Source organism: Schistocerca americana, chromosome 2, assembly GCF_021461395.2.
Source record: "Schistocerca americana isolate TAMUIC-IGC-003095 chromosome 2, iqSchAmer2.1, whole genome shotgun sequence".
Taxonomy (NCBI): Eukaryota; Metazoa; Arthropoda; class Insecta; order Orthoptera; family Acrididae; genus Schistocerca; species Schistocerca americana.
The window spans coordinates 1,017,887,119-1,017,909,215 of record NC_060120.1 but is presented as its reverse complement, the minus strand read 5'-3'; the positions used below and the strand labels follow the sequence as shown (position 1 = coordinate 1,017,909,215).

The 22,097-nt window shown below is 45.8% G+C and overlaps 1 protein-coding gene across 2 annotated transcripts in view; it reads left to right on the top strand.

The window, feature by feature from the left end:
- The first annotated feature begins 523 nt into the window (after positions 1 to 523).
- LOC124595633 overlaps positions 524 to 22,097 on the top strand; it is a 267,034-nt gene continuing 245,460 nt past the window's right edge. For both annotated transcript variants that reach the window (XM_047134458.1, XM_047134457.1), the window contains exon 1: positions 524 to 634. In XM_047134458.1, coding sequence (XP_046990414.1) covers positions 627 to 634 — 8 coding nt within the window. In that variant the 5' untranslated portion in view covers positions 524 to 626. The remainder of the gene's footprint in view (positions 635 to 22,097) is intronic.

Sequence of the window (22,097 nt, the reverse complement as noted above, 5' to 3'; positions counted from 1 at the left end):
GCCCGAGACAGGATTCGAACCTGCGACCGTAGCAGCAGCGCGGTTCTGGACTGAAGCGCCTAGAACAGCTCGACCACAGCGGCTGGCAGTATATCAGGAACCCCACCTCACAACGTTCCCTTTTCATTGCAGCGACCTATCCCCCTCACCCCCCCCCCCCCCCTCTCCCTGCTGGCACATCGAGAAAAACGCCTGGAACGATAACAACTACTGAAGTGTGGAGCAAACGGCCCATGAATTCACGAGAAAAGCCTTCTGAATGCCCTTTGTGTGAAAAAAACGTCGTATAGAGCGGTGCGCCGTTGTGCGCATGAACATTCCAGCAGAGGCACTGACCAGGGTGAACTTGTCACGGGGGTAATCGATTGTGCCCACCAGCTGTGCGGTGTCCTGCGCCCCCGGCGAGGAGGTGGACTCGCCCGGCGGCGGCGGAGGCGGATGTGGGCGGCGGCCGCCCCGTAACGATTTTCTGGAGCGGCCGCGGGGGCGGAGGCGGCGCTGGCGTAGCCGCTGGAAGGCGGAGGCGGCGGCCGCTGCTCCCTCACTGGTCTGCTGGACTCCGAGCGGCGCGCACTGCCCATACCACTGCTACCACTGTCGCTGCTACCCGCTGTGAGCGCACGGCTATGAACAGGTAGGCGACGCTCAGCGCAGAGCCGCGCCACGCAGCGCCACCACCGGAAAACCCGTCACATTTTTAAAGAGCCGCCACTGTGCTCATATAACAAAAACGCTGTAATGATATAAATTACACAATTTCGATCATCTTGAGCTCCACAGCTGATCTTGTTTATATTGATGAGAAACCATCACAGCTGAAGTGAAATACACTTATCTTGTCATGACAGGTTTGGCGTACACAGCATGCCATGTTGCTTGCACTGACTGCTCGGCTTGGTTATTCCGGGCGGTCGACGGAGTTTTTATGTGACAGTCATGCTTTAGAGTTTCCCTTTAATGTTACGTAAGATGATTGACTTCTTGATCATGATACTGGCAAAACTCTGTGATGATTTCTTATCAAGATCGTTCGCAACGTAAGTTGGCGATGTTCTTTTCAATGAAATCGGTCGTGACTTAATAAACGTGTATCAACACAGCTGTGGTGGTTGTTTCACTAACATCGGGAAAAGTAACGTATTTCTCACACTGCTTGAAACTTTTAACTTGAGCTGGGTGAATATTCGAACGCGTGTGTGAGGAAATTAATTAGCAACTGGGTTTTTTCGTTGATTTTCGATCAGCATGTGGAATTAACAAAGTCTTAACACTCGAATGTTCCAGATCACCCACTTTCTATTGGTACTGTCATTATAAAATTTTACGACACTCTGTTCCTTGACGAGGTAACATATTCTCAGACCTCCTGTTGTATAACAATAAAAGACTTTGTTGCGTAAAGCGTGTAAAGGAAAAATGAAAGAGAGATAGAGAGAGAGAGAGAGAGAGAGAGAGAGAGAGAGGAAGCAAGAGAGAGAGAGAGAAAGCAGAAGAAGAAGAGGGAAAGCTTTCTGGTACAGCTACATGTAAAACTTTGAAGCGAGATGGTAAATCATATTATTAAGATGAAATAATCCAATAATCAATTCCATACTTCATATTGTTTCATAAAATATTGCAAAGCTCTACTTTCATCCTTAGTTTATCATTATTTTATTTTATTAGGAATAAAAACGAGAGGTGCACACCGCAATATTGTACTTAACACACACTACGCAACAGGCACTCACAACAATAATTATCTGTAGTTCTGCTAGAGACTTGGAATAGGATACATGTGTGCGAACGGAGTAGGAAATTAAAGGAGGGGAAATTGCAGCCTTTCCTACTTTTTTGGTCTTCAGCATAGGATTTAAAGCGGACTTGATTTTTCTTTGACAGAAAGCTTTCGCGATAATGATATTACAATGTCATACCAAGGCCGTAGGAAGCTTTTTTTTCTTCGAAGCGACTGCTTACTCTCTGTAAACACCGGTCTCATTCTAACCTTAAATTTTTCTATCGAATGACAACAGAAATGTACCCCTACTGAAAGATTGCAGTTCGCTCCTCTCGTATGTACTACGACACCTTTCAGATCTAGCTGTGAGACGCGTGAGAAGTTAAATGAAGGCTTTATTATCATTCACAATAACGTAGTCAAACAGCACAAGACATGCTTAATTCATTGTTGTGAAATTTATATGTGTCCAGCGTAGAATACAATACCTGCGAAACAATGCTTTGACAACCATGAACAAGTGCGACAGTGATTGTCAATTGACTGTCGCACCAAGAAGTTGAAGTTTGGTTGGCAGTTAGTTGGAGACGAATATGCAGTTGTTCATAACAAATGAACGATTATCTCAAAAAATAGTGTGGTACACTGCATCACACAGTGTCGGAACTCGATAAAACTTGATCAATAAAAGCTTATTATTATAATACGGTGTGATCTGCACTTGTATGTGCATTGTTTTGCAGCTGAAATCATACAGCGAATATAACAGAGATTAAAACCTTACAGCTCGCAACAGGTGATGAAGGTTGCTCCTGATGGAGGACACTCCTTCGAATAACCTCGAAGGTAAATAGTATTTTCATATGTTTCAGCTACTGCAATATGGCAGCATCGGTTTCTATGGTCATGAGAACTTTTAGAAATTGTAAATTTTTATTATAAAATCAATTTCCTATGATGTTTTGATGTTAATGGATGAATTCGTCATTCGTAAGGAACAAAATATCCCGAAAAAGTATTGAGAAATACAAAATTTTCAATGTATTTTCGCCTGCTAATCTGCGTTATACCCAAAACTCAAATTTCCTTGAAAAGCAGACTGTTGCAGCTGTGCTTCAAAGAATGTAATTTTCAGTTTCTGCGCTACGTTGAAAACTAGTGAGATCATCGAGAAACGATGGTAAGTACTAAAAAATAATGCCGAATAAAACTATTCCTGGCAGGTTCAAACATTGTGGCGGACAGGGACACCATCCCAGGGATCCAGCGTATAGTTTTAATCTACAGGTAAGTTGCAAAACAGCGCTGCAGAGGGAAGAGATTCATTCTGGAACACTGAATATGATCAATAACTGATCGCAGATTTCTGCAACGATTTGAGCACAAGAAATCTGAATTTGTATAGCTTTGAAAGTCTCTCCGACAACCATCGAAAATAAGCGACGGTTGCCTGATTTTTGAACTGATATTTTTGAAATTTATTGTTGTAAACAATCAGAATCAGTAAAATCGCATGAGACAAAATTCTTTCCTTTACTTTCAGAAGTACTACTTAAAACGCACATAACATTAGAGTCTACAGGGTGAATCAAAATTCGCGCAGACATTCGCCGCAGCGCAATGCCTTGCACTCTAACAATACAAGAAAAGTCTAACTAAATATTGTCTTGTTCATATTTTCGGTAGAAATTCGACATCAAACAAAGTGAATTTGGCAACAATATAATTCCATGTATGACAGATATCTTCATTCAGCACCGTTCATCCGTTTTTCACATTTAGTGTAGTTGGTAGAATTTTGCATTAGGATACGCGAGTTGGAGAGTTCGATTCGGGGTTTAGGTTTTTTTGATTTCTTAATTTTGATCTGTCCATTTATGCTGCCGAATACAGTGTTTCTTAAACGATACGCATCCTACAACTACAATTTCCTTTAAGGCTGAAAAAAAATGGTTCTAATGGCTCTGAGCACTATGGGACTTAACTTCTGAGGTCATCAGGCCCATAGAACTTAGGGCTACTTAAACCTAACTAACCTAAGGACATCACACACATCCATGCCCGAGGCAGGATTCGAACCTGTGACCGTAGCGGTCGCGCGGTTCCAGACTGTAGCGCCTAGAACCGCTCGGCCACCCCGGCCGGCTTTAACGTTGAACACAACAATTATTGATCAGTCATGTCAGAGCTATTTATGAAGAGTAATAATCAATTGAAGCCAATTACATGTCATAGGACAGAAATAACTACAAAACTTGTCAATGTGGAGATGTTAAACATAGATACGAGACTTATACCAAATCTTTTTAGCAGAAATTCGAAAAAATGATTTATAATATAACTGTTACAACTTTTCGAAATACTCTTCATGTGCGCTTGTACATTTTTCATTCCTTTGAAACTACTTCAAAAATGTCTTCAATCCAAAATTAGAGCACTATTGTTTGCTACGATAGCCTCTTCATAGCATGAAAACCCTGCCCAGGAATTTTTTCCTTCGTCAGTGAGAACAGGTGGAAGTCACACGGAGCCACGCCAGGTGAATAGGGTGAGTACGGTAACACTCGCACTTTTTCCTTCTACAGCAAGTTCATTGTTCTGGCAGACGAGGCTGCTGAGGTATCGTCGCCCAAGCAGAAGGTGCCCGCACTTAGAGTTTGCTGTTATCTCCATGTGGCAATGAATTTCAAAAAAATGGCTCTGAGCACTATGGGACATAAATTCTGAGGTCATCAGTCCCCTAGAACTTAGAACTACTTAAACTTAACTAACCTAAGGACATCACACACATCCATGCCCGAGGCAGGATTCGAAACTGCGACCGTAGCAGCAGCGCGGTTGCGGACTGAAGCGCCTAGAACCGTTCAGCCACAACGGCCGGCTGTGTACACTGTCACAAGAGTTAAATTATCCATCTTGATGAAGAAAGTGGCCACCATCTTCTTTCCAAAACTATTATTTCTCTGAACTTTCGTGGGTGGTTACTCACCTGGAAAGCGCGATACTGAAGACTGCCTCTTCTTTTCGGGGTTATAATTGTACACTCATCTTTCGTCAATTGTGACGATGTTGTATGTGTGTTTGGACCGCCCTTTTGCTGAAGCTTCCAAGCACAAAATGACACCTATCCATTCTTGCGTGTTCTTGGGCTTCTGTCAGGGTATGCGGCACCCAACGGGAACGTCTCTTGGCTAAGCCTAAATTATCATGAATGATGGTCTGTGACGCAACTAATCCAATATTTTCTTCAATGCCCAAAACACCAGATGAGGATCATCTTCGATCTCTTTCCTCACAGTAACAATGTTTTCTTGGGCCACTGCCGTTGCTGAGTGACCGGGACGGGGTACATCTTCAAGAGACCCACAACCCCTTAAAAATTCACGAAACCAGTTTCCAACAGTGACGCTAGAAGGCGCAGGCTCATCAAAAACACGTACCAGAGAAGAGTGACGTTCTTCTGTATTTAACATCTTTTTGCAGTCATTACATGAAAACCTCGGCGTGACAGATTCAAGTCGCACTGCCTGCGTCTGCACACATTGTTCGCAGCATGATTTGAAAGCCAATAATGGAGGAACCGCCACGCGCACCCTCCAAGGTCGAGGAACAACGCTCTTTCGAAATTAAATATTTCCATGTTCGTAAAACGTGTTGCTAGTCCTGTTGGTGACATAATATCCTAAGGAAATGCAATAGACATGAAAAAGATAAGCATGACAGTTGGTAGTAATCGACTGAACTAACGGCAGCAAGAAATAGTGGAAACTGGTTTCAAATAGTAGTGCAAGACAATACACTTAGACAATGTAATTTGCGTGGTGCAGGAGAAGTACCTAGAATAAAACAAGCAGGGATAGACTAAGGAGGAGAGGCCTGCAATCGGCAATTTTATAAGCATGACAGTTGGTAGTAATCGACTGAACTAACGGCAGCAAGAAATAGTGGAAACTGGTTTCAAATAGTAGTGCAAGACAATACACTTAGACAATGTAATTTGCGTGGTGCAGGAGAAGTACCTAGAATAAAACAAGCAGGGGTAGACTAAGGAGGAGAGGCCGCAATCGGCAATTTTTTTCCTTTGTGGGAAGTGGTGTAAGTGAAGAAAAAGGAAGATTGCTGACAATGGGCCGGAAATCACGTAGGATATAGTGCGTGGAAAACAAATGAGAAATATTTGAAGGCAAAATACGTCTTTGAGAGCGCAGTAATAAGAAAAACTATGTGATAGCATTAAATAATTGCACATGTTTTGTGTAAGATACGCTGTAATTGATGGACGAAGAATAAGAAGTTAGGTACCATATCATGCAGTCTACAAAATAAAAAAAAATAAAAAAAATAGATCTGCACCTGGAATCGAACACGAGTATTCTAACGCAAAACCCCACCCAATGTAGTCACTAGGCAACGGAGTACTGAATGAGGCTATATGTGTATGAGGTTACAGTCCTGGCGAATTGTCTTTCTTCCACATTAATTTTCTACCGAAATATAAACGGGACCAAATTCTGTTACAGGTTGTGCAATGTTGCTATGCAAGGAATCGCAGTGTGGCAGCCAAGTACATGTATTTTTGTTCATCCTGTGTATTAGTTTTCATTTACGGTGATTATTAAAATACAGTGAGCTTTAATTAAATATTACGGAAATTTAGTCTTTAGCACACAATAGTTGAGAATTGTACATGTGAGGGCGTTAGGTTATGAAATCCTTTTGTTCTATGAATTTATATAACTAGGAAACGTACATGGCTGTTTTAGACTACTTGTGTCGTGCTGTACGACACGCAGGTGCAAACTGTATCCTCAGACGATGAGCGAGTCCTCTCGTGGAGGCGGTATATCACTGTACCCGGTCCGGGTCTCTCTTCTTCCGCTTGCTTCACGTCTCAAGGCATCCCCTTGAGGCTCAGGTGCCAACTTGTTGCTTCGCCTGCATCGTCTGTGAAGCCGTCAAGAACCTGGGGGCTGAGTAAGAAGGCACGGCGCTTAACACACGGGACCCGCAGGCGGGAGCAAGAGCATTGGAACATCCTCACAGCTTTTTCACGATTTTTCTAAACCAGCCCAGGGAATTCTAGAGCATTTCCTTCAACAGGCACACGCCCAATCTGTTCACGCTCCTCACCCAACTGAGCTGCCGTGCCGCCTCTAATTACACTATCTAATAAAAATTTTCTGGACGCATATTGGTTGACATTACGATGAAGTGACACAAGTCGCGGGAGACCTCCTAATATCGTGTCGGACGCTCTTTTACAAGGCGTGGTGCAGCAACTCGACGTGGCATGGACTCAACAAGTCGTTGGAAGTCCCCTGCGGAAGTATCGATCCATGTTGCCTCTGTAGACGTCCGTAATTGCGAGAGTGTTGCCGACGTAGGATTTTGAGCACGAATTGACCTTTCGATTACGTCCCATAAATATTCGATGGGACTATTGTTGGGCTATCTGAGTGGCCAAATCATTCGCTCGAATAGTCTAGGATGTGCTTCAAACCAGGCGCATTGTCGTCCATAAAAATTCCATCGTTGTCTGGGAACATGAAGCCCATGAATGGCTGCATATGGTCTCCAAGTAGCCAAAATAACCATTACCAGTCAATGATCGGTTTAGATGGACCAGAGGACCAAGTCCATTGCATGTAAACACAGCCCACATCATTGTACAGCCACTACCAACTTGCACTGCGTCTTGTTGACAACTTGGGTCCATTGCTTCGTAGGGTCTGCGCCACACCGAAACCCTACCATCAGCTCTTACCAGCTAAAATCGGGACTTTTCCCAATCGTCTAGAGTCCAACTGATACGGCCACGAACCCAGCAAGGGCGCTGGAGGCGACGTCGTGCCATTAGCACTGCTGCCATAGCGACTCAACGCCAAATTCCGCTGCACGGATACGTTCGTCGTACGTCCCCATTGATTTCCGCGGTTATTTCACGCAGTGTTGCGTGTCTGTTAGCACTGACAACTATATGATGACGCCGCTTCTCTCGGTCGTTAAGCGAAGGCCATCGGCAATTGCTTTGTCTGTGGTGAGAGGCAACGCCTGAAATATGGTGCTCTCAGCACACTCTTGACACTGTGGATCTCTGAATACTGAATTCTCTAACGAGCTCCGAAACGTAATGTCAGATGCATCTAGCTCCAACTACTATTCCACGTTCAACGTCTGTTAATTCCCGTGGTACGGCCATAATCAAGCCGGAAACCTTTTCGCATGAACCACCTGAGCATGGATGACTGCTCCACCAATGCACTGCCCTTTTTCTACCTTGTGTACGCGATACTACCCCCATCTGCATTTGTGGAAAAAAAAAACGAAATGAGCTTTTGGCGTCATTGGCCGGGAGGCCCCTAGGGGCAGGTCCGGCCGCCTTGGTGCAGGTCTCATTGCATTCGACGCCACATTGGGCGACCTGCGCGCCGGATGGGGACGGAATGATGATTAAGACAACACAACACCCACTCCCTGAGCGGAGAAAATCTCCGACCCAGCCGCGAATCGAAATCGGGCCCGTAGGCTGGCAATCCGTCACGCTGACCACTCAGCTAACGGGGCGGAGTGAATATGTGCATATCGTTATCCCATGAATTTTGTCACCCCAATATAATACGAGTGTGGGTTGTGTCAGTCCTTCGCTTTTATAAAGACTTTTTCTTTACTGAGGGTACTTTCAATGAAGTTTCTAAATGTTTTCGGGATGGCAGCTCATTACTGCTCAGGAACCGAAACTAGAGAAGGTAGTGATGTTGGACGTGAAGTCGACATTCTGACTCACCTCAAAGATGATGGATTGGGTTCAGAACGGGTGCTGGGCAGGCCAATCCATTTCATCTCCCAACTGTTCCTTTACTGTTCGCAATAGATAATCTACATCTACATCTACATGGTTACTCTGCAATTCACACTTAAGTGCCTGGCAGAGGGTTCATCAAACCATTTTCATACTACTTTTCTACCATTCCATTCTCGAATGGCGCGTGGGAAAAAGGGACAGCTAAATCTTTCCGTTCGAGCTCTGATTTCTCTTATTTTATTATGATGATCATTTCTCCTTACGTAGGTGGGTGTCAACAAAATATTTTCGCATTCGGAAGAGAAAGCTGGTGATTGAAATTTCATAAATAGATCTCACCGCAAGGAAGACCGCCTTTGTTTCAGTGACAGCCACCCCAACTCGCGTATCATATCAGTGACACTCTCACCCCTATTGCGCGATAACACGCACTTTTTCGATGTCCTTCGTCAATGCTACCTGGTGAGGATCCCATACCGCGCAGCACTATTCCAGCAGCGGACGGACAAGTGTAATGTAGGCTGTCTCTTTGGTGGGTTCGTCGCATTTTCTTAGTGTTCTGCCAACAAAGCGCAGTCTTTGTTTCGCCTTCCCCACACTATTATCTATGTGGTCTTTCCAATTTAAGTTGCTCGTAATTTTAATTTCTAAGTGTTTAGTCGAATTGACAGCCCTTAGATTTGTGCAATTTATCGTATACCCAAAATTTATCGGATTTCTCCTAGTACCCACGTGGATGACCTCGCACTTTTCTTTGTTTAGTGCCAATTACCACTTTTCGCACCATGCAGAAATTCTCTCTAGATCATTTTTTAATTGGAATTGATCGTCTGCTGATTTTACAAGACGATAAATTACAGCACCATCTGCAAACAATATAAGGGGACTGGTCAGATTATCACCTAGATCATTTCTATAAATCAGGAACAGCAAAGGGCCTATGACACTACCTTGCGGAACGCCGGATATCACTTCTGTTCTACTCTACTACGAACTGTGACCTCTCTGAGAGGAAATCACGAATCCAGTCACACAACTGAGACAATACTCCATATGCACGCAATTTGCTTAATAGTCGCTTGTGAGGAACGATATCAGAAGCCTTCTGGAAATCTAGGAATATGGAATCTATCTGAGATCCATTGTCGACAGCACTAATTACTTCATGGGAATAAAGAGCTAGCTGCGTTGCACAAGAACGATATTTTCTGAATCCGTGTTGGTTATGCATCCAATAAGTCATTTTCTTCAAGGTGATTCATAGTGTTCGAGTACAGTATATGCTCCAAAATCCTACTGCAAATTGAGGTCAGTGATATGGGTATGTAATTCAATGGGTTACTCCTATTTCCTTTCTTGAGTGTTGGTATGACCTGTGCTACTTTCCAGTCTTTAGGAACAGACCTTTCGTCACATGAGCGGTTGTATATGATTGCTAAGAAAGGCGCTATTGTGTCTGCATACTCCGAAAGGAACCTGACTGGTATACCATCTGGACCGGAAGACTTGCCTTTCTTAAGTCATTTGAGTTGTTTCGCATCACCTAAGATATCCACTATTATGTCGGTCATGCTAATAGGTGTTCTGATTTCGAATTCTGGAATATTTACTCCGTCGTCTTTCGCGAAGGAATTACGGAAAACTGTATTTAGTAACTCCGCTTTAGTGGCACCATCATCGCTAACATTTCCATCACTATCGCGCAGTAACGGTATTGAATGCTTTTTGCTACTGGTGTACTTTACATGCTGTATAATGTATTCGTATCCTTCCACATTCAGCGATTCCTTAAGCGCAATATGGGGATCACACCGTAGCCACGAAAATCTGCCCCATGTCGTAACACCAACTCCTCGGTACTACACTGATGGCGCTACACGTGATGGCAGGTGACGTTTTCCAGTCATTCGCCAAACTAAAACATTTCATCTGATTGCCAGAGGGTATAGCGTGATTCATTACTCCAAATCAAAGGTTTCCAGTCATCCAGTGTATAGTGTGTGGCCTCTCTCTTCACACCATCTCAAATGGTTCAAATGGCTCTGAGCACTATGGGACTCAACTGCTGTGCTCATAAGTCCCCTAGAACTTAGAACTACTTAAACCTAACTAACCTAAGGACATCACACACAGCCATGCCCGAGGCAGGATTCGAACCTGCGACCGTAGCGGTCGTGCGGTTCCAGACTGTAGCGCCTTTAACCGCTCGGCCACCTCGACCGGCCCACACCATCTCAAGCGTCGCTTAACGCTGACTACACAAATGTGTGGCTTTTCGCGATCTGGGCGCTTCTCGACCACTGCACTCCATTCTTCTTAACTCTCTAAGCTCAGCCACTATTTTAGCTGCACTCCGACACTCCCTGTCCATCTGTAGATGAGATCCGCTTGCCCTTGGGTTCACGTTTCCAGTTCACAATCACGCCACCAACAGCCGACTTGGGCAGCTTTAGAAGGGTTCAAATGTCCCTGATGGACCTGTAGCTGATGTGACATAGAATGACCAGACCACGATCGAAGTCACTGGTCTCTGCTGACCAACAGGTTCTTCTATCACTAAAAATGGAAATGCCGTGTGGCTACGGCCTCCCGTCGGGTAGACCGTTTGCCTGGTGCAAGTCTTTGGACTTCGGCGACTTGCCTGTTGATGGGGATGAAATGATGATGATAAGGACAACGCAACACCCAGTCCCTGAGCGAAGAAAATCTCCGACCCAGCCGGGAATCGAACCCAGGCCGGTAGGTATGATATTCCGTCGCGCTGAGTACTCGGCTACCCGGGGGCGGACACTGCTATTACTGCTTTCTGCTTACAACACAATATGGTTCAAATGGCTCTGAGCACTATGGGACACCGAGCGAGGTGGCGCAGTGGTTAGACACTGGACTCGCATTCGGAAGGACGACGGTTCAATCCCGCGTCCGGCCATCCTGATTTAGGTTTTCCGTGATTTCCCTAAATCGCTCCAGGCAAATGCCGGGATGGTTCCTTTCACAGGGCACGGCCGACTTCATTCCCCGTCCTTCCCTAATCCGATGGGACCGATGACCTCGCTGTCTATCTCCTTCCCCCAAAAACAACCAACCAACCAACAACCACTATGGGACTTAACTTCTCAGGTGATCAGTCACCTAGAAGACTGAACTTCTAAGGTTAAGAACTACTTAAACCTAACTAACCTAAGGACATCACACACATCCATGCCCGAGGCAGGATTCGAACCTGCGACCGTAGCGGTCGCGCGGTTCCAGACTGTAGCGCCTAGAACCGCTCGGCCACTCCGGCCGGCAACACAATATGCTCCATCATTTTTTCATACTCGCGGACCCCCCTCTCATGATGTCTTGTGTTCAGTGCCGCATTACATAACGGTGTCCCGATACTTTTGAATAGATACTGTACCTCAGTGATCTCTTATTTTTCTTTGTTGCGGTGGTTAGGCTGCCACCGGCGCGTTGGAATATGCACTGCAGACTTGTGGCAGCGTCTAGGTAGCATCTTGTACTCGGTGCACGAGGCGTGCATCGCAGTGACCAGAACTAGGCATCCTGCGTTGACTGTGCGGCGGAAGACGCTCAGCAGCCAAGCGTCATCTCTCGCCCTCGGCATGTGGTTTCTCCTTTTTCGTCTGGACGACAAGAGTCTTCTTTCCCGACTCGATCGCATATGTTTTGTAGGAAGATAGAGGGTTGTCGACAAATTAAGTTCCGTTTTTATTTCTATCCGCGGCAGCGCAACGATCGCAGTTCCGAGCATGCACGGCAATTACTGTGACTTATCAAGACATGTGCGCCATTTTCAGATCGCTACTGCCGACGTGTGCTTTGTAGTGCTTCTTTATAGTGTCAACCGTAATTGAAAATGCCACCGCGTGTGGAATCAGATCTGTCATTCGTTTTCTAAATGCAAAGAAAGTTAAAACAAAGGAAATTCATCGGCAAATCTGCGTGGCTTACGGACAAAATGCTATGAGTGATTCAATGGTTAGAAGATGGGTCAGACTGTTCAATGAAGGACGTGATCTAGTGAACGATGAAGAACGAAGCGGACGCCCGTCTGTGGTTACTGACGAACTGGTTCACACAATTCAAGAGAAGATTAAGCACAGTGCGCAGCTCGTGGTCGTGCGGTAGCGTTCGCGCTTCCCGTCTGATGACTGGGTGTTGTGTGCTGCCCTTCGGTTAGTTAGGTTTAAGTAGTTCTAAGTTCTAGGGGACTGATGACCATAGATGTTAAGTCCCATAGTGCTCAAAGCCGTTTGAACCATTTGATTAAGCACAACCGCAACTTTACAACGAAGAAAGCGATTGTTTTCTTTCTCGGGTAGTTACAGGGGATGAAACTTGGGTATCGGCAATCAGTGGATGGAGGCACACTTCATCCCCAACGAAGGTTGAGCCTGAGCAAATCCTGAAGCCTCGAAAAGTCATGTGCACCGTTTCTTGGGACAGAAAAGGCAATTTGCTGATTGATTTCTTACTACGAGGTCAAACAAACAATGCCCCATGGTTACGGGGAAATCATTAAGAAATTGCGCGGCACGGCGCTATATTCGATTACGGCTGGCATTGTAAAGAAGCACTACGAAGAACACCTCGGCAGCAGCGATCTGAAAATGGCGTACACGTCTTCTCCTTGAGTTAGAGTAACTGCCGCGCATGCTCGGAGCTGCGATCGTAGCGCCGCCGCGGATAGAAATAGAAACAGAACTTACTTTGTGGACGACCTTCGTATTTTTACTTTCCACCCTACTGGTAAGCTTATATCGTTCTTCCAGGTAATCAATACTATTGTTCTTCATCCTAGTGAAATGTTCTGTGCCGCCTACAATCCGTACGGCTGTACGACCACACGGAGACCTTCTTGTGGCATAATTCCTTCACTGGGGCGAGGAGGAGATTAATATTTAACGTCCCGTTGACAATGCAATGAGGTCATTAGAGACGACCGAGCGAGGTGGCGCAGTGGTTAGCACACTGGTCTCGCATTCTGGAGGACAACGGTTCAAAACTCGCGTCCGGCCGTCCTGGTTTAGGCTTTCACTGATGTCCTTAAATCGCTTCAGGCAAATGCCGGGATGGTTCCTTTCAAAGGGCACGTCTGTCTTCCTTCCCCATCCTTCCCTAATCCGATGGGACCGATAACCTCTCTGTTTGGTCCCCTTTCCCCAAATCAATCAACCAACCAATTATCAGAGACGGAGCGCAAGCTTGGATTAGTGGAGAATGGAGAGGAAATCGGCCGTCGCCTTTATAGGAACCTTTCTGGGCTCATCTGCACGCGAAAGCGATAATATAATTTTTTCGCGCTGTCAAAGACGTGATACGAAGCGCTATCGATAAACAATAAGTAGTTGCGATGAAAGAACAGCAAATGTTATAACATTGTACTTCAGCTCTGACTCCTCTCGCGCTGTTTCTTTACGGACGCGTTTTGTCATTGCTGCGCAACTCCAGACATTTTGTTACATACTGAACATAGGCAGACTGAAAGAGGCGCATCGTCGTGCTCATTAATATACTGCCAAGCAACAATTATTATTTATATGTTAGTGTCTGTTCATAATTTATGTGCATATGTGAGTTCTTGAATATACACTCCTGGAAATGGAAAAAAGAACACATTGACACCGGTGTGTCAGACCCACCATACTTGTTCCGGACACTGCGAGAGGGCTGTACAAGCAATGATCACACGCACGGCACAGCGGACACACCAGGAACCGCAGTGTTGGCCGTCGAATGGCGCTAGCTGCGCAGCATTTGTGCACCGCCGCCGTCAGTGTCAGCCAGTTTGCCGTGGCATACGGAGCTCCATCGCAGTCTTTAACACTGGTAGCATGCCGCGACAGCGTGGACGTGAACCGTATGTGCAGTTGACGGACTTTGAGCGAGGGCGTATAGTGGGCATGCGGGAGGCCGGGTGGACGTACCGCCGAATTGCTCAACACGTGGGGCGTGAGGTCTCCACAGCACATGGATGTTGTCGCCAGTGGTCGGCGGAAGGTGCACGTGCCCGTCGACCTGGGACCGGACCGCAGCGACGCACGGATGCACGCCAAGACCGTAGGATCCTACGCAGTGCCGTAGGGGACCGCACCGCCACTTCCCAGCAAATTAGGGACACTGTTGCTCCTGGGGTATCGGCGAGGACCATTCGCAACCGTCTCCATGAAGCTGGGCAACGGTCCCGCACACCGTTAGGCCGTCTTCCGCTCACGCCCCAACATCGTGCAGCCCGCCTCCAGTGGTGTCGCGACAGGCGTGAATGGAGGGACGAATGGAGACGTGTCGTCTTCAGCGATGAGAGTCGCTTCTGCCTTGGTGCCAATGATGGTCGTATGCGTGTTTGGCGCCGTGCAGGTGAGCGCCACAATCAGTACTGCATACGACCGAGGCACACAGGGCCAACACCCGGCATCATGGTGTGGGGAGCGATCTCCTACACTGGCCGTACACCACTGGTGATCGTCGAGGGGACACTGAATAGTGCACGGTACATCCAAACCGTCATCGAACCCATCGTTCTACCATTCCTAGACCGGCAAGGGAACTTGCTGTTCCAACAGGACAATGCACGTCCGCATGTATCCCGTGCCACCCAACGTGCTCTAGAAGGTGTAAGTCAACTACCCTGGCCAGCAAGATCTCCGGATCTGTCCCCCATTGAGCATGTTTGGGACTGGATGAAGCGTCGTCTCACGCGGTCTGCACGTCCAGCACGAACGCTGGTCCAACTGAGGCGCCAGGTGGAAATGGCATGGCAAGCCGTTCCACAGGACTACATCCAGCATCTCTACGATCGTCTCCATGGGAGAATAGCAGCCTGCATTGCTGCGGAATGTGGATATACACTGTACTAGTGCCGACATGGTGCATGCTCTGTTGCCTGTGTCTATGTGCCTGTGGTTCTGTCAGTGTGATCATGTGATGTATCTGACCCCAGGAATGTGTCAATAAAGTTTCCCCTTCCTGGGACAATGAATTCACGGTGTTCTTATTTCAATTTCCAGGAGTGTATATTTCATTAATCTCTACGTCTTTTTTTTTTTCATTTTAGTAGTTGTAACAGTGAAGTAAGCGGCTGTGACATGGCAGAGGTTTGTGCGCAATCTGATGGAAAATTATAAAGTCCTAGTATAACAGAACCATAAGTCAATCTTCACGGCAATTTTACCGCAAGAAGTCCCATATTTTGTTTTGGGAACTTGCAAGGCACACGGTAACGCAAAAAAAGTTAGCAAACGCACGACCTCAGCTACCAATGCCATTGTTCGCACGCCAGACAGTGCTTGAGGAACTAATGCTGTTTACTGTGAAATATTATTAATTATCTGATCTGTATTCTCATCCTCACAACTAACACATAAATTTGTATTAGTTGTTACCAGATTTCTCTTTTTCAGAAACCCCTTTCTTGGTGTCGTCATTCTGCATTTTATATCCTCTCTGCTGCGGCCAGTATCAGTTCCTTTACTGCACAAGTAGTAAAACTCGTCGACTACTTTTAGCACCTTATTTCCTTTGGCTTGTCTGATTGCTCCATCATTGTGTGACTTAATTGGACTCAATTCCATTATCTCTGTTTTACTTTCGTTGATGTTCATCTTATAACCTGTTTCCAAGACACTGTTCTCTCCGTTCAACTGCTCTTCCAAATCCCTTTGACATCTCTCATAGAACTGGAATGTCATCAGCACGCCTCAGACATTCTATTTCTTCTCGAAGAACTCTAATTACTTTCCCAGATTTTCTTTTCCTTCACAGTTTGCTCAGCCGATAGACTGAACAGCATTCGTGATAGGCTACAAGCATGTCTCGCTTCCTTTCAACAACTCCTTCTTTTTCGTCTCTTAAAATGGCATAGTGGTTTCTGTAAAAGTTGTAAATAACTTTTCACTCTTCGTATTTTATCCCTGAGACTTTCAATATTTCAAAGACCCCATTCCAGTTCACAACGTCAAAATACTTCTCTAAATTTGCAAATGTTGTAGACGTAAGTTTGCTTTCCTTCACCGTATCCGATGACGGAACAAAAAGCAACTACAATCGCCTAGTAGTGGAAAGGCTTCAGCTCCAGATGAGATACCTGTAAGAATCTACAAAGATTATGTGAAAGATCGTGCTCCTCTTCTAGCAGCAGTTTTTCAAAAAAAAATTAATGAATTACTGTGCTGGTAAACCCCTTACGTTATTTGATTTTCAAACAGCTGAGCAAAACTGAACGTACTCAGACATTTCTCTCTCTACTTATTCTGATCGTCACTAAACTGACACACAATATTTTTAGCGCAACGCAATCTGACTTTCAATAATCCCTTCAAAAGAATGGACCTGACTAACAATAACCTATACCTTACATGAATCACTTACCTCACAAAAATCTTCGCTACTCGAACTACTGCAATACAGCGAGCGCCAATACTGCCAGCTAAATAAAAGATTCTAACTACAGAAGGCACTAACTACTGATAGGCATACTTAGCAAATGAAAGATTTTGATAGAGAACAAACAGTGTGTTTACCTTAATAGTGTTCAAAAGTCATAATATATATATATATATATATATATATATATATATATATATATATATATATATATCAGTTCATGACATCCTGTCTTACAAATTTACTCTCTGATGGATATACGTCCAGATCATCCGCTCTCAAAACTCTGCCATCTCTCTTCCCACATCCACCACAGCTGGCGGCTCACCTCCAACTGCGCAACGCTACGCGCTGTTCACATCCAACTGCCCAACACTACAATAGCGAATATTCCAACAATGCCAACCAGTCTCAGACTGCACACAGCACAGCAAGTGATTTTCATACAGAGCGCTACGTGACGTTACCAACATAAACACCTAAACTGCCAACCTAGTGATTGGAAAAAAGCGCACGTCATTCCCTTCTCCATAAAGGGTCGTAGGACAGATGCACGTAATTATAGTCCTGTACCACTGACGTCAGTCTGCTGTAGAATTACGGAAAATGTTTTGTACTCAAGAATTATAAAGTTTTTGGAAAAGGAAAAATCTCCTGCATAAAATTCAATAAGGATACTGCAAACAAAAATCATGTGAAATTCAGCTCGCCCTGTTCCTCCATGAGATCGATAGCTCTGTGGACAACGGCTCTCAGTTTGATGTATTTCTTGACATCAGGAAGGCATTTGACATCGCCGCACTGCCATCTAGTGGAAAAAAAACACGAGCTCCCCGAGTATCGGATCAGATTTGTGACTGAATTCAGAACTTTCTTGCAGATAGAACTCACCACATCGCTCTTACTGGAACAAAATCGACATATGCAAAGGCAATCTTTATAGTACCCCAAGGATGTTGGATAGAGCTGTAACTGTTTACAGTGTATACAAATGATCCAGCAGAAAGCGTAGGAAGCTCTTTAAGACTGATCACAGATGATGCGGTTATTTATTTGTTTATAAGAAAGCAGCAACGCCAGAAGTCAACATCGGTTTGCAAAATGACCTGCAAAGGATTGATGAATGGTGCAGACTATAGCAGTTGACCCTGAACGTAAATAAATGTGACACTATTGCGCAAACATAGGAAAATAAGTCAACTAACGTGAAACTACGCTACTGAAGACAAATTGCTGGAAAGAGTATATACCGTAAAATACGTAGCAGTAACTGTGCAGAGATACCTCATGTGGAGTGACCACATGAAACAAATCGTAGGAAATCAAACGCCAGACTGAGATTCATAATGAAAAGCTTAAGGAAATGTAACTCATCAACGAAAGAAGTGACTTACAAGGCTCTTGTTCGACCGAATTTTGAGCATTGTTCATCAATCTGGTATCCTTACGAGGTAGCACCGACAGAACAGATCGAAAAAATCCGGTGAAGAGGGTGCGTTTCGTCACGGGATCGTTTAGTGGGCGTGAAAGCGTTACAGAGATTCTAACAAACTCAGGTGGCAGACGCTACCAGAGGCGTTGTGCTTCACAGAGAGGTTTACTACTGAAATTTCGAGAGGGTACTTTCCGGAAAGAGACGGACAATGTATTACTTTCTTCCAGATACATCTCGCGGAATGACCACGACGAAATTCGATAAATTCGAGCTAAACACAGACACTTACCCACGCGCCATTCGAGAATAGAAAAGGGAAAGGGGGAGGGGAGAGCAGTTACTCTACTGGCCATTAAAATTGCTACTCCAAGAAGAAATGCAGATGATAAAAGGGTATTCATTGGACGAATATATTATATTAGAACTGACGTGTGATTACATTTTCACGCAATTTGGGTGCATAGATCCTGAGAAATCAGTATCCAGAACAACCACCTCTGGCCGTAATAACGACCTTGATACTCCTGGGCATTGAGTCAAACAGAGTTTGGGTGGTGTGTACAGGTACAGCTGCCTATGCAGCTTCCACACGATATCACAGTTCATCAAGAGTAGTGAATGGCGTATTGTGACGAGCCAGTTGCTAGGCCACCATTGACCAGACGCTTTCAGTTGGTGAGAGATCTGGAGAAAGTGCTGGCCAGTGCAGCAGTCGAACATTTTCTGTATCCAGTAAGGCCCGTACAGGACCTGCAACATGCGTTCGTGCGTTATCCTGCTGAGATGTAGGGTTTCGCAGGGATCGAATGAAGGGTAGAGCCACGGGTCGTAACACATCTTAAATGTAACGTCCACTGTCCAAAGTGCCGTCAATGCGAACAAGAGGTGACCGATACGTGTAACCAATTGCACCGCATACCATCACGCCCGGTGATACGCCACTACGGCGATGACGAATACACGCTTCCAATGTGCGTTCACCGCGATGTCGCCAAACACGGATGTGACAATCATGATGCTGCAAACAGAACCTGGATTCATCCGAAAAAATTACGTTTTGCCGTTAGCGCACCCAGGTTCGTCGTTGAGTACACCATCGCTGGCGCTCCTGTCTGTGATGCTGCGTCAAGGGTAACCGCAGCCATGCTGCTGCAAACGTCGTCGAACTGTTGGTGCAGATGATTGTCGTCTTGCAAACGTTCCCATCTGTTGACTCAGGGATCGAGACGTGGCTGCACGATCCGTTACAGCCATGCGGATAAGATGCCTGTCATCTCGACTGCTAGTGATACGAGGCCGTTGGGATCCAGCACGGCGTTCTTTATTACCCTCCTGAAACCACCGATTCCATATTCTGCTAACAGTCATTGGATCTCGACCAACGCGAGGAGCAATGTCATGATACGCTAAACCGCAATCGCGATAGACTACAATCTGACCTTTATCAAAGTCGGAAACGTGATGGTACGCATTTCTCCTCCTTACACGAGGCATCACAACAACGTTTCCACCAGGCAACGCCGGTCAACTGCTGTTTGTGTATGAGAAATCGGTTGGAAACTTTCCTCATGTCAGCACGCTGTAGGTGTCGCCACCGGCGCCAACCTTGTGTGAATGCTCTGAAAAACTAATCGTTTGCATATCACAGCCTCTTCTTCCTGTCGGTTAAATTTCTCGTCTTTAGCACGTCGTCTGGTGGTGTGGCAAGTTTAATGGCCAGTAGTGTATTTTTGCCAGAAGTTTCCTCCACGACACAGCGTCAGCAGGCATGCGGAGTGTTGATGTAGGTGCAAGGAGGCTTTCCTATAAATAATTCAACCCCTTTTTTTTAAAAAAAAGTAGGTTGGTTTGACTCAGGACTCCAGTACACCATATTATTTCCTCTACCCTATTTTTCAACACCTTACTGGGAGGACATGTATGACCCCATGGTACCGATCTACCAGTCGACGCCGGGACCAACGTCTTGCTGCACCGATAGCCCGCCCCCTCTCCCCTCCATCATCCACGGAGGAAATCCAGGTTGTAGAGTGGATGAGGGAGTACAGTCCAATGAATTTTTCTGAGCTCCACTCGGGCGCGCAGACTTGTTTGAGGCTTTCCGTTATCAAGCAGAACTTCGTTCGCAGGTTTTTGTGGCAACGAAACCGCTGAAGTCATTTCTCCGATTTGCTGCAGGTAGCACAATACACTTCAGAGTTGCACCATGAGGGAGGACGTCAAACAGTATAACCCCTACAGAGTCTCAGAAGAGCATCGCCATGACTTTGCTGATTGAGGGGGTGGCTTTGAACTTTTTCCTCGAAGGAGAGGTGGTGTGGCGCCTCGAAGTGATATCTCATTGCCTGTGATCATGCTGGACAGCAAATTGTCACTATTAGCCTCGTAACGTGCAAGCAATTCCGCGCAGATGGTCCTCCGTTGCTGTTTACGGTCTTCTGTTAGGCGGCGAGGCACTCAGCAGGCACGTACACCATTCAGTACCCCATTTGGAGGACTGTGTCAGCACTACCAACGGAGACGTCTGTTTGTGCAGCGAGGTGTCTGATTGTGATCCGTCTATCACCTCGAGTGAGAGTGTCCGCACGTCCCAACATTGCACGAGTCACAGCCGGCCGGCACGCGGGAGATCGGACAGGTTTGCGCGACTTTGTTGCGATGATGATAGACGCCTCGCCCAACGACTTACCGTGCTTTTGTTCACTGCCAGGTCTCCGTAGACATCCTGCAAGCGCCTATCAATACCTGTGATGCCCTGGTCTTCCGCCAAAAGAAACTCAACGACAGCTCTCTGCTTGGGACGCACCTCCTTTACAGACGCCGTTTTGAAGGCTACGTACAGCGCAGCCATCTATCACACTTTCATGAAAATGCTGGTGCTGAAGCGGTAAAATTCCACGATGTCCCACAGCAAATTCTGCATTTTTTCAACTGAAATTGGCTGAGAAAAAAATGTGTTGCATTACTTATTGAACGCCCCTCGCGGATACCTTTGGTGATAAATTGTTGGGTCACAGTATTGCCTCGCGTGATCCTACATTTCTCCATAACTCAAACTGGTATTCCCCGAGATTGGTTTCTACCAGTTTTTACTTCATTCTCCTGTAAATAATTAGTGTCGTTACTTTGCAGCCATGACTTGTTCAACTGCTGGTTCGGTAATATTCACACTTGCCAGACGCTGCCCTTTTTTGGTACTGGTACTTACACTGAAGTGACAGAAGTCATGGGGTAGCTCCTAATATCGTGTCCGACTATCTTTCGCCCGGCGTAATGCAGGAATTCGACATGGTGTGGACTCTAAAGTCGCAGGAAGTCCCCTGCAGAAATACTGAGCCGTCCACAATTGTGAAATTGCCGATTCACGAGTTTTTGCACTAACTGATCTTTCGATAATGTCCCATAAATGTTCGATGGGACTCATGTCAGGAGATCTGGGTGGCGAAACATTCACTCGAATTGTCCAGACTGTTTTTCAAACCAATCGCGAACAGCTGTGGCCTGGCGATATGGCGCAGTATCATCCATTAAAATTGTTTGGGAGCAAGTAGCCGACCATAACCATTTCCAGTCAATGACCAGTCCACTTGGACCAGAGGACCCAGTCTATTCCTTGTAAACACAGCCCACACCGTTACGGAACCACCACCAGCTTGCACAGTGGCTCGTTGACAACTTGGGTTCATGGCTTCTCTGCGCCACTTTCGAACCCTACTATCAGCTCTTACCAACTGAAATCGGGACTCGTGTGA